Source organism: Dendropsophus ebraccatus, chromosome 7 (genome assembly GCF_027789765.1).
Source record: "Dendropsophus ebraccatus isolate aDenEbr1 chromosome 7, aDenEbr1.pat, whole genome shotgun sequence".
NCBI classification, from domain to species: Eukaryota; Metazoa; Chordata; class Amphibia; order Anura; family Hylidae; genus Dendropsophus; species Dendropsophus ebraccatus.
Window position 1 is genome coordinate 27,232,193 of NC_091460.1, and position 14,383 is coordinate 27,246,575.

The 14,383-nt window shown below is 40.4% G+C and overlaps 1 protein-coding gene across 14 annotated transcripts in view; it reads right to left on the reverse strand.

The window, feature by feature from the left end:
* The window catches only part of CTNNA2 (catenin alpha 2), a 1,387,623-nt gene that overhangs the window by 303,972 nt on the left and 1,069,268 nt on the right, over positions 1-14,383 (reverse strand). For all 14 annotated transcript variants that reach the window (XM_069977183.1, XM_069977185.1, XM_069977181.1 and 11 more), the window contains one exon: positions 4,307-4,459. In XM_069977183.1, the coding sequence (XP_069833284.1) occupies positions 4,307-4,459 (153 nt within the window). The remainder of the gene's footprint in view (positions 1-4,306; positions 4,460-14,383) is intronic.

The following is a 14,383-nucleotide window of genomic DNA, read 5'->3' on the forward strand; positions in this document are numbered from 1 at the left end:
GCAAAAATTGGGCTTTCAAAAATGTGCAACATTCATATACCATAAAACTTGGTACCAGAATGATAACCACCACCAATCATATATGAAGATTGGTCTACAAGTACGCCAGTCTTAAATAAAGCCTCAACCCCTTTTTCCAGGCTGAATTTCCTAAGAGCTGCATGCCTCTTAGTAAACCCATCCGGCGCTGTGCCCGGCACAGGCTCTGCATAATACATATTCTTCTGCATCCAGCAGTAGTACATTTGCATCATGGTTTATAACTGTATAACTGTATAAATCACATTAAATCAGGTGCGAGAAGAGGCCACAGAGGTGAGAGGAGACCCCCCTTGCGATGCCCCCACCTGCCCATCAGGCTAGCGAAAGATAGGGCAGCCGTACGCCTGGAAGAAAGGCCAAATCTGCATTCAGGAAGCAGACTTCGTAAATGTCCCCCCTCGTCTCCATACAGGGGTTAAAAAAAAACTAAAGTTTCAAGGTTTAAAGCTTTAAAGTAATGCAATTAAACAAAGAATGTTAACGTATGATGAGTGGCTCGTACTGTCAAAGAACATGGTGCGGCTGCTTTACACTAACTCACAATACATCGTATTGTCTCCTCTATCACAATATACTCATTTTCCCTCATTCACATTCATGAACCTGTGATAAGCAACTTCTCAATTTCCCTTTTCAAAGCTCCATTTAGAATTCTGCTATTTACAATGTCAAATCAGTCAGCACCATAATAAAATGACACAACCCTAACAACCAGACTGAGCACCTGGAACACAATGCATTTGCTAAATTTTGGAAGGCTCTTTCTACGTTAGATATAAACTATAACCATCCATTAAAGAGTTTGTCTCTTCAAAGGATTCAAAAACCACCCAAATACTGCAGCCAGCAGTACATTTCCACTGAGATGGTTGATACAGGTAAAATATAGATTGAACTTTACAACATCAGGTCGTTGGGTGATAACTACTGATGACCAAGTTGAAAACTGTAGTAGAACAGGTTGGAAACTGGAAACTATAATTCTGGAAAACCAGCAAAATATTCTGAAAGCCCAGAATATAATATATATATATATATATACACAATGTTTCAAAGCTTCTTTCCCTTTTTATCAGTCAAATATAAAAGTTTTCATCTTGTTTTAACAGGGTGGGTTATAAGCTAACTGAGGGATGAGGTTACATGCTGCCCATAGAAGTGTACAGAAAGAGGAAGAGGTGAGAAAGACTGTAAGGGGAGTAAAGTGAACCAGTTACTGCTAAAAGACTATACAAAATCGTATTGCATTAATATAATCTAACCCTAGGGTTTGATTCAGAGCTCAGACTGATTAGTAATACTCTGTAATGTTCTCCATGCTGCTGCCAATTACCTGAAACCCTGTGAACACTGAAAATAAAAAGTTTACTTTATATTTGCAATTTGAGTAAACCTACCCTCCTTTATCCAAGTTTTCTGGATTTTCTGACAAAGACTCCAGTGGGGGTCGAAACATCATATTATATACTTGGATGCTCAATAAAGATTTTTTTTTAAAATACTCTGTTTGGATGTTGTTGGACTCCCTTCCTCACTCATTATATTTGATATGTCTCTTTTTTGTGACAGTTTTCATTTAAGGCATCACTGTGTTACATGTACATTATACAAATAATTGACTGGATGGGCTAGGTTTGCCACTCTTATTAAGTGGCTCCCCACTCTTACTAATAGAAACAGGTCACAAGCCCTAGGCCATAGGTAGTCCTGGAAAACATGGATACAGCCTGTGGCCTATGTATATATCTATGTTTTCCAGGACTTCCTAGGGTTGTATCCAACTTCTTCAGCCACTGGTATTCACATGCTGAATCATCGGATTCAAGCGTGCTCGAGTTGTGCTTATCTCCAATGTCAATATGTCCAAAAGAGCACATGAATAGTAGGTTTCTCCATGCGGAAGCACCTTTGAACCTTTACTGACAGAACTGATGTATCACTTGAGGTCTCCGGTAGGTATCTGAACCAGTAATCAAACCTTGGATGGAATCGTAAGGCTTAAATCTAAATTAATATTAATGATTCCCAAACCGAGGATCAGATATTTTACAAACCCACATAAATGAGAGACCAATTACTGTAGTAACAGTGCTTAAACCTTCACAACATATCACCTTCTTATAAATAATATTTCGAGATGTTTCGCGCTAATACAAGCTGGTGATTAATTCTAACAGCGCAGTGAAATGAAGTTTTCAGTATATTTATCTCAGAAAATGCATTTATTTCTCTTCCTAAATGGCAAGGAAAATGTCCATCCCCACATAATTGTATCTCCCCTAGTCGACTCGCTCTATTTTTATACTATGCAGTAAATTTAACATTTTTACACTCATTTTGTCCAGTGGAGAAGAATTTAGTAATTATAGTGCTTGAACAAGCTGTACATTGTTATTCCTTTTTTTCTCCCAATTTTCTGCAATTAATACAACCCGAATCATCTTGTGTACCAAATTTGCTCTTAAAGGGTTGGTACCTAATTGGTCTTAAAGGGCAGGGTTAATGTTTGCCTTAAAGGGGTGCTTTTGAAGACTGTCACTGTTAAAGGGACACTCTTTTCCAGCACTATGTATTTTCTTCTGGAAATGCACATCTAATTGATGTTTTTGGTGTTTTTTGTTTTGTTCTTTAACTGCAGGGATAATGGAAAATTAACATGTTTAAAAGCTGGTAAAATTAAGTTAACAATGAAAATTCTCTTAAAGGGGTAGTCCCACATTAGGATAAACAAAAAAAAAAACTATTAAACAATTTGAGATTTAATATTCCCTAAAACATGACAGACAGCTTAGAGTGCTTTATTATAGTAGATAATTTGGGCAAAACAGAGAGGGCAGGGGGTGTTCGAAATTAAGTTATACCTACCCATCCAGATACACAGCTGCAGCAGCACTGCTCACAGTCACCTGTATCTCCTGTTTCTCTGTAACGTTCCATAATTGTTATGTTCCCACCACCCCCTGTCCTCCCTGTTTTTTTTATTATTATTATTTAAGTTTGGCCAGAGTATCCATTTAAACCACAATTCAAATCATCTACTCTATTTAAGTCCTATGAGCTGTCTGTCATGTTAACAGGTTGCTTAGCTTTCTGACCACTGCTCTGTTAGCCGGCTGGTGACTTCCTCACTGTTCTGAAGGGAGGGGTGGTTGGGAATCTCTGAGCATGTATCAATAAAGGGATGTGTGCTGGCTTCCCTGCCTGGCCACCATATCTGCAGTAATCCATCTTCACACTGACCGCTCTGTTGAGCTGTCAGTATGGGCCTTGGCATAGCAGAGTCAAACAGAACAGCAGAACGCAGAGAGCAGAGGAGCACAATGCTGCTTGCCATAATGGTGGAGGTGTCCACCCTTCACTCAAAGCAGGAAGTGAAAGCATATCAAGAGCATAGAGAGGGATAAGTTTGGCAGCTGAGAATATCCTCCCCTCCAGAAAACAAATATGCATTTTAAAGCCCAACACTTTTAAACAATAAAACTAGGGATGGTCCGAAACTGCCGAGGTTCGGGTTCGTATGAACATTCGATTCCCGCTGTCTGCCTGCTCAGTGCAGCGGGTGGATACAGCGGGAGGACCGCCTGGAAAACTGGGATATGGCCTATGGCTATGGCTGTATCCCAGTTTTCCAGGTGGTCCACCCGCTGTATCCACTCTCTTCACAGAGTGGGCAAATAGCAGGAATCATTTCCGAGACTTCGGGTTCGTACGAACCCGAACGGAACTCGGTTCGGACCATCCCTAAATAAAACCAATGGGCTAGTTTTGTTTCTATTTGTAGGCCATAATAGTAGTAGCCTATAAAGCTCTGTTTGTCATGACCAGGACTGCAATATTCCCATTGATTTTATATTAGATAGGCAGACAAGTAAGCTGACATTCCCATCAGAAAAGAAGTTGCAGCTCTGAGGAAAAAAAGGCCTTAGAAAACATATAAAGTCATAACATAAATTGGCAATATACACCTATATGCAGTGACATGCCTATAAATTATATAACCCATTGCTTCATTCACTGTGCAACAACTTATCTGTAGAAATAGAATGTAACAAGGTGTAATTATACTTCTGATTTTCTAAAAACGCTATTAACTCCAACATGTAAAAATAACACAAGAAAATTGTCTTTTTCTTCACTACAGCAATGAAAAAAACTTGAAAGTTAACATGTCTCCGCTCATTAAGACAACGTTAGGTCCGTCTACCACTGTATTACCTTACAAGATACATGAAAGGTAATCTTTTGATGTAAAACAAAGGCTTACCTCGACCAATTTGTTGGCATGTTCACGAAACACTTGGGCGTACTCTTTCACTTCCTTCTCATTACCGCTCTTTGCGGCCTCAATAAGAACCAGCAGGGGAACATTTGTCTCCAAGAAAGAATCTGAGATATGGTCCATTACTGCCTTCCGGAGCTGAAGGGGGGGAAAAATAGTTGGAAAATAAGATTGTGTCTTTTGTAATCTGAAATGTATTTAACATGTAAATCAGCAAATTAACTTGTCTGTTCGTGAACTGCTGCCACTTACCTGTGGAATATTATTGCCTGTATAATTGTATGAAATTGGTTAGTGGGATGCGGGGAAAAGGATGAACGTTTGCTAATGATACAACACAAGTAATCGCCCTCTCCAAGTGATGTACTAGGTTGCAGTTTGTCGATTGACACATGGTGACAGCTGTCAAAAATAACCAATACTTGTGATCACCAGGCAGGTCCCATCTTAGAAAGATTTAGAAGGTACCAGTATGTCAACTGGCCCATGGTGTCATACTTGGGTTACCTATGTAGTTTTGGTAGGGTTACCTATGTTTTCAGACATTGTGTCAGTGGCACCATTTATACCGTTTACTTGAGAGACATCAACCAGGTATGTAGCTCCAGGTAGCCACATTGTTTTTTCTTTCAAAAGCATTTAATAAAAAATAAATAGTAAGGTTTGGATTGTACTAGGCTATGTTCACACAACATTAAAAAAAAGTCCTTTATTGCTGCGATTTAATAGATATCAATGCGATGCTTTGAAGTCAATGGAATGACGGCCGTCCAATGCACACAGTGTTTTAAATACCGGATGTTGTCTGAGCGGACGTCAAAATAATCATCATGACAATTATTTTTGGACGTCTTTTGCTAACAGCGGATGTTGTTTTTTAGTTTTTCACACACAGTAGGAAGCTCATCTGGCTGCGAGGCTTTGAAGTGTGCTCTGCTCCGTGACGCTCCTCCCCAGGTGCTAGGAAAATATGGATCCCACCCTGGGAAACTTCTCCCACTTTCCCTGGACTCGATCCATCTTTTTCCAGCACCTGGGGAGGAGCGGCATGGAACGGAGAACACATTAAAGCCCTGCAGCCCGATGAGCAGAATGCTGTAAATTTGTCCCTAACTAAGCTTTCAGGTTTCAGTATGTCAATGGAAAAATATTACCATCCTTTACATAGTTACATATTAGCATATTTTAAAAGGGAGAGAATGCAGGTTGGAAATTAAAAGTCAAGAAGGTTGCTGATGGTAATCACATGTTATCTTGTAGCTGATCACATGACCCAGCTACAAGAATGAAAAGTATTAATGCAGCAGAGCTGGGATGCAATGGATTACACTGCAGGAATAGTGATGGGGAGAAGAGACGAGCAAACCGGGCCGAGCTTCAGGTTCGTATGAACCTGAACCAACGTTTTTTGAATCCTGCTGTCTTCCCGTTCTGTGGAGAAGGTGGAGACAGCCTGAGTCTCGCCTTGAAAACAGGAATACAGCCTAATTCATAGGCTTTATATATGTTTTCTAGGTGGGACCCAGGCTGTTTCCACCTTTCCCACAGAACAGGAAGACAGTGTAAGTCAAATGCCGATAGTTAGGGTTCGTACAAACCCGAACCTCTGCCCCCTCCACTAATCTTTAATGGTGAGTGTGCATTATGAGGACAAAAAAATACCTAATTAATTGGCTTATCAAAGATGAAATGTCCCCAAATGAATGTAACTGCACTGTGCATGTTTGGTCACCATTCCATTAACTATGTATGGGACTTTAAAAATGAAGCGGTGTTTGGCAATGTTTAAAATTTCATGGAAAGGGAATGGAGAGATGTCAAATCATGTGGCCTGCCTCTCCATATTCACACTCTATTCTCTCAGGTACAAATGAGCTCTGTTCTTTCGACCTGTTAAAAGGGTTATCCAGCACTACAAAAAAATGGTCACTTGCTTCCAAAGACAACACGACTCTTGTCTCCAGGTTAGGTGTGGTTTGCAATTAAGCTTCATTCACTTCAATGGAACGAAGTGGCAAACCCTACCCAAACTGAGACAAGAGTGGGGCTGTCTCTGGAAGAAAGTGGCCATGTTTTTGTAGCGCTGGATAACCCCTTTAAGGATCCTAGCAGTCAGACCTCCACAGGTGGTTATCCCCCTTTCTTTTTTTTTCTTTTTTACAGTTCAAAGAAAAGTCAATTTATTGACCACTCTTGGATGCTTATGTCCTTTATTTTTATGATCCTGTCCCTCTTTAGGATCAGCAAACATTTATTTTTTTTTCTCCAAAATTAAATTACCATCTTTACTGCCTGTTGTCTCTTCGCTTTCTGTCGTTTATAATTTCATATATTAAGTTGATTTTCTCCCAATAAATCAACTAGAAAAATAGTAGAAGAACATACTGTATCTGTGCATAACGTAACAATGTAAGAAAGAAAATAGCAGGCACTCACCAGTCCAATGTATACAGCTTTGGTTTATTTCAAATGGACATCATATGTGCAGGGAGGGGGGAGTGTGGAAAAGGCACTTCCTTACTGACTGACGGTGAGGACGTGCCTGCTCCATACTCCCCCCTCCCTGCACATATGATGTCCATTAAAAATAAACTAAAACTGTACGCATTGGACTGGTGAGTGCCTGCTACTTTCTTACATTTTTACAATCTTTGCTCATTTGAGCAGAGCACTGCAGCAGAGCGTGATACTGAAGCCTATACCACTGTCTATCTCCATACAGAGCCCAGGTGATCAAGATTTCTCAGTAGTGCTGCCCCCTATCCTTACCTCCTATACATAATTGGTGGATCTAACCCATTGAACCTCAAGTGACTGTCTTTGGCCATATGAAATGTTTGACCCAATCTACTCCTATGATCATCATTGCCCTGAAATGCACTGTTGCTTCTCCAGAGTGACCATATAACTGAGGGGTAATTGGGAATATCAGAGTAAGCTACACAACATGAGGGAAGATACTTATCGATCCTTTACCGCTGTCACATTAGATAGTCTGCTTGTTTCACTTGCAGAAATTCAGACATTTTCAGATGTTTATTTTCATTGTTAAATAGTTTTCTTTGTGCTGATAGTTTTCTTACACTGATAATGTAACAACATGATACAATATATCAGTAACCAGCTTGGCAGAAATCCCAGGAAGTTACTGTGGCAACCGCAGCGGCAAGACTTCGCAATTTACATATTTTGTTTAAAAAAAAAAAGAAGAAAATCTAAGATTTATGAGATAATCAGCATAAACCATAGAAGACAAGAATGAGGATTAGTAACAGAAGAGTCTATATATTATCCTTTAGTATACAGGATGACTTGTGGAGCTTCAGTTTTGGAGCACGATTTTACAGTTAACATATAGCTACGATCTATAAGAAAGAAGGCTTCTAATTTGTATTAGGAAAGCTGTGAGCTGCATTCACAGTCTTGAGCTGAAATCGTTTAGCATTTCTTGCTTGATTAGAGTAAAAATATGGCTCGCAAGGTGAATTGCATTCTAGACAATGTATATGGAGTTATACTAATTTCCCAGCATGCAGTGATGCATGGCCATGCCATTTAAAGGAGGGGTCCAGCCAAAATAAAAAATCCACTGCAGTTTAGGAACATATTAGAATAACATAAAGAATCCACTGCAGTGCGGGAACATAAAGAATATATACTTACCTGTCCCTGTGCCCCTGCAGTGAAGCCTCACCACCTCACCAAATGCCACGTAGCGTTGTCCCGCCCCAGTCACTGACTGGCTGAGTGGGCATTCCTGAGCTGGGATGTGACAAGGCAGGACATAGAGGTGGACAAGACCAGTGGGGATCCAGTAGCAGCGCTGCGGAGGCACAGAGATGGGTAAGTATTATTATGTTTCTGCATCCCCCGGCTTTCAATGTATTTTTTGCTTTGGCCAGTCTTTTCCTTTAACACATCTTGCAATTGAATTTGTCAAGTTAATGGGGTATTTCCATCCCACACACGGCATCCCCACAGCATATACTAAAGATGTCTTATAGATGCTATCTATCTCTAGATTGATGGCTTTCCATGTGCACATGGCCTGGTTTTAGCAGTTAGAGGTGACTGAGATGGTCTGTAACATGTTAAGTGACAAACTGAAGGCCATATTACATGGCACAATATTGAGGGTGAAGCGAGTGCCAACCTGTCAGCTCAGTGCTTACTTCCCACTCATTCTCAGCTCGCTGTCTGTGTTAGTACATGCTCAAACTCCTACTTCAAAGGTAGAGTTGGAATTCTTCTGTGCACTGAAAAATTGCAAATGATAAAAGGCCTAACCAGATGATATGATATGATGATCTGGGAGTTATTCATATGTACAATGTGTGCTGCAGTCACTATGGAGCTTTCCTTACTACCCTCCTGCACTTATTTGGCAGGCTGTGTCGGAAGATGACATCATTTCCTCATCTACTGCCCTTACTTGGTAGGCTGTGTGGGCAGATGACATCATTTCCTCCTCTACTGCCCTTACTTGGTAGGCTGTGTGGGCAGATGACATCATTTCCTCCTCTACTGCCCTAACTTGGTAGGCTGTGTGGGCAGATGACATCATTTCCTCCTCCACTGCCCTTACTTCGTAGGCTGTAAGGGCAGATGACATCACTTCCTGTACATGCCTGAAGAGTTTAGGGGAACTGTGGATAAGGTGAGTAGAGGAATAGTAGAGGCTAATTTCTACTAAAGCAAAAGATAAAAAAAAAAGGTTTAGGAAGGATCACAGACACTGCCCAAGCAAGTCTGCATGCGTTTTGTTGTTGTTGTTGTTTTGGTTTTTTTTTGCACACTTGATGGCAGGTACTCTTTAACAAGCACAGGAAAGAACACAAATGGCTAAAACTTATTAGACAAATCACAGCTATTAGACTCAAAAATAAATTCCCCCCTTACAGACCTGATGTACAGTATGGACGTGCAGGAAGAAGTGTAAAGCATATTCAATAAAGCATTAAGAAGAACCAGGGAGTGCCAAAAGATTATTCTTACGTAATGTTTTTTCTCCTTAGGACTTTGCTATGTGCAATGCCATGTGCAATGTTGAAGTGGCTTTGACAAATAATCCGAGTGTGGTGTGTTATACCGGTGTACTGCAGAGCCCACTAGACATATATTGATTTTGTATTACATATCTAGGGACTATGGTCGTAGAATAACAGGAGTTACTAATTAGCTCATTTTGCGCACTAGAGGATTGTGGTCTTAAAATATACTTTGTATCTATATATTTAGAACATTGGAATAGAAGTTACATTAACGAGTGAGAGTTTTTTTTTGTAGAGGAATCCTTTACTCAAAGCCTATAAATTTGGTTGTAAATATGATCTCATGAGTTTGACACTGGCGTAATACCCACAGGGCATACCAGAGACTTGATAACACTGTGAAAGTTGGTTGAGTGCTTGAAGGTGTGACACTGAGCAGCAATACCCTCTCTGGCTAGTAGGACGTAGAGATGCTAATGTAGATGCAGATACCCCCTGTTGTGGACATAAACAGACCTGGAGTGGCCAAATTCATTCACAGTGCAATGGATCACAGCAGATGGAGCTACTGTATAGTGGGCATGCACTGCCAGTCCTCACTTTCTGTGAAGTCCCATCATTGAGTCTTAAACACGGAGTTAACCTCTGGACTTAATACTTCCAGTACTTTTGCAATTTGGGGCTGGGTTCACACTATGTATATTTGAGGCTGTATTTGGTCCTCATGTCAGGTCCTCATAGCAACCAAAACCAGGAGTGGATAAAAAACACAGAAAGGCTCTGTTCACATAATGTTGAAATTGAGTGGATGGCCGTCATATAACGGTAAATAACTGCCATTATTTCAATACAACAGCCGTTGTTTTAAAATAACAGCAAATATTTGCCATTAAATTACGGCCATCCACTCAATTACAACATTATGTGAACAGAGCCTTTCTGTGTTTTCAATCCACTCCATGTTTTGGTTGCTATACAGGCTCAAATATACAGCCTCAAATATACATAGTGTGAACCCAGCCTTAGTGCGTGAGAAGTAGCCTCCTCCCCTCTTACATAGTGATCACTTGGTGATATGATCCAACCCAAAGTTAAAATGTACTTCATCTATGGAATAAGCCCTTCAGTGGAGACCCTTCCAATTCCTTATTGCAAAAGTGTCCGATAATACTAATATACTGGATTCCATCTACAAAGAATGGACAATTCTTTACATATCTAGCAGTGTTGAGCTTACTTGCCCAAATTTTGGGGTTCCGCAAGATTTATCCAAATCCAGGCGCTCAGCATTTGACTTCCGGCATCTGCAGAATTTGGATTCTGCCCTAGGTTTGCAAGGAAACATAAATCCAACAAATGGCTGTATCCATGTTTTCCAGGACTCCGTTGAGCAGCATCCAAATTCTCCTAGATGTCGAGAGTCAAATGCTAAGCATTCGGGAACGGAAAAAGGTTGCCAAACTCGAAAAGTTTGGCAAGTCTGCTCAAGACTAATATTTAGTCCATACTGATGCATACACAGGATCTGTACTGGCTGTACACAATGCAGTTAAAATCACAAAGTTGAATGGCTATACCTTCTATACCTTTGTTTTTGGCTTGGTCTAGAGACCTGAAATAAGCCCCTGAGATTTATTGATTCTCTGTCAGGAGTTGTTTGTCCTATATATACCTATACGGGAAACCTACCGGTTACCATGTGAGTTTCAGCCCATTCAGGATTTCTACCAAATCTTTATTTATTTGTATTGTGAAAAACTAAATTTGTAGAAAAGTAAGGGTGGACACAGACACATCTGTACTCTATAGGGGAAATTTATCAAGACCGGCATACTCGTATGCTTGTCTTAAATTAGGCCCCGCACACCTCTTAGTGAATTCGGCCGTCCAGGCGCCTGACCCTGCACCTGGCGTAAGCAGCTTATTAACGCCTATGAGCAATAAATGATGCACAGAAGGAGGCACCCCCCTACCGAGCCCCACCTGCCCACCCATTGAGCGAGCGGGGTATACAGCAGTCAAACGCCAGGAAGAAGGGGCAAATCTCCCTGGCGTACACCTGGCTGTAGGTTTCATAAATGTCTCCCTTTAAGTTCAAATTAAGGATGGGTCTGACTGCTATTATCCTGATGACCTGTAAAAGTACCAATAGCACTAGGAAAATAATGCTCCAGTGTCTTTGCTTGGCTTATTCCATCAGACTTATGGCCTACCATTGCCTATAATGAGATATTTCTTGCATATCCCAGTGGTTTTCCATCACTGTCTGGATTGACACAATGCATTTAGATTTGTAGACTTGACATAGCATTGACATTTTGATGGCAACAGTAATTCAGAAGTAAGTTAACAGCGATAAGAAAAATAAAATGTTACTATTACCATTGTGTCTTCCTTCTGTCAGACGTTCGGCCTTCTTGGGTACCTTACGGCTCGGCAGCAGATGCACAGGTACAAGTCACAGTATGTGCCGGAGAGCCACAGGTATCCCAGACCTGATGTACAGTGTCTGTTCCTGAGTCTTAATCACAGAAGAGCACATCTATGTGCCACATAGTTCTTGTTACTGGCTTAACATCAAAAGCACAGCATGCGCCATACATGGGTTCTGGGAACTGATACGATGCAAATGAGAAAACAGATATGATGCAAATAAGAGATTTCCCACAGTGCATTATTCTTCTGAGTCACACAGATGTCAATATCTGTATATGATTTACAGACGCTGTCATGCCTGTCATATCTATATATAGCACCTACAATAAATTCTAGACAAACATAGATATCCACAATATAAAAATATACACAGGTCCATGGTCAAAGGTTTGTACATACGCGTGTCCTTCCTTCCTTTCCTCATGGCTCAATGTATCTTAAAATGAGTGTCACAAGATGACTAGCTTAGAAAGATGTTTAGGAGATATGTGGGTCAATTGGACACTAGTTCTTAAGGAGACCACTGTGATGACGTGTGGAGACTCAAAGGCCATTCCTGCTCCACTGGGATTTATTGGGAGAAAGGATAGGCATATTCCTTCAAGTCTGTGATTCACTCCATCTAGGAGTCTTATAACATTGACTGGGGACATATGCCAAGCCAAACATCTCTCCAAAAGGGAAAGACTGGCCATCGACAAACAGCTGTTTAATGCTTGTTGCCCCTCATCAGTACAGAGCAGGGTCTTGGCTGGCTAGTGAGAGGCCTTATAATAGTTCTCAATAAGTAGACCACCATAAGGGCAAGTGGCGGGAAATACAATGTGTGGATTGCGACCTGTTAACGGGAGAATTTAGTGATAATTAGTATAATTAAAAAATAAGAATCCTTAAAAGGGTCTGCTAGTTTATCACTGATTTTATGAAAATGTTGCTGTAATGTTGTGTTATTAGCTTACATATACATCCTCCTGTGTTTTATTTTGGTACAGGAGAAGCCCAGCCTCCATGCTGCCCTATCCTGCAGTGGTCCTGTCCATAATATGGCCAAGCATGGGGGAGTACATGACCATGCCCTCCATAGGCATCTAGAGGCACAGAGGGTGACCCAATGAAAGCAGCATGGTCATGTGCTCCCCCATTCATGCTGGCATGGGGGCTGGGCTTCTCCTGTAGTGAAAATAAGCACAGCAGGAGGATGTGTATGTAAGCTAAGAGCACATTATTGCAGATAATGTACTTTTATAAAATCAGTGATAAAGGGGCATCCCTTTAACTAAACTAAAGGAAAGGTAAGGATGGACACATCTGTATGACATCTTATTAGTATGTTATTCATAGATGCCATTCTTGAAAATTGATTTGAGCCATGGAAGTTATAGGAAGGAGGTCCAAAAGCATCCGGTGATAAATTTAAATATTTATTAAAATTCAAGCTTACAAAGAATACTCCAACCATTGTTTTGTAACTCTTGAGCCATGGAAGTGTCTTGGAAAAACGAGCACAATGTAGTTGACCTCAAAATCTATCAGTGTTTAAAGGGATTGTTGGGGGAAAAAACCCTATCCATATCTCCTATGGAGGCCATAGAAGGGCCTCCATAGATTCAAGGAAAGGTAAGGGTGGACACATTTGTATGAAGCATTATGAGGATAAACCCTATGGGAAATAATAAAGTCTTAATAAAGTCCAAAAGTTGAATTTTTTCTAGTTTATAGACAGATGTTGTGACTTGGAATCAGCACTTGAAGTTTTGGTTTGGTACCAGTCCTCTATTTACCAGCATATAAGTATCTTACTTCAGTTCACACCACTGACTTTATCCTTCTAATAGACTCACTGTAATTTAATTGTACTCCATTCGCAATAGAAGGTAATAGCGTAGACATTATATTAGATGACTAATAATCCCTGTATTTAACAAGAACCTCAATGGGTCATTTTGTACACAAATATTCATAAATATTATACAGAAACATAACTTGTGCTAAGCAGTAAAAATTATTTAGCTCCAACCCATAGCTCAACAGTTGGCATCCACACCACATGCAAAGCATCGATAAGTAGTTCTCATGGCAACCAAAATTATATTTGGAATTCCCTGGACTTGGCTGCAGGTTTGTAGTACTGAGGTTCATGAGAAAGTAAGGTATATTCCCATTTAGGGACTTTATGGGGATTAAGTAGAGGGTCAGGGGACTCGCATTAACATGACTATCGAATGCAACTACAGATTCTTACACCTCCTTTGGGAAAGTGACTCACCATAAAGTGAAATTTTATAAGCAGTCGGCGGCCATTGAGCTGTACAGTAAATGGACAACTCTGTCATGGTAAAGTTTTCGGTTTAGGAAGTAAATAGAAATGCACAAAATAAAGCGCTCACCAAGCTAGCTGTTCAATAGTCTATTGTTTCGGCTACATCTTGCTGCCAAGTAAAATTTCATGTTTTGTAGAGATGTCGTTTTTTTTTTTCGTTTTTTTTTCTTCAGTATAGAGAAAAAAAAATAAGTCAGGTATAGAAGCAATTGTATACTATATACGTCTGTGTTCTTTTATAGTGTATGAAAAGTGGAGGCGGCTACATGCAGCCCAGCCAAACCCGAGACGAGGGAACCTATCCATTATGTCACC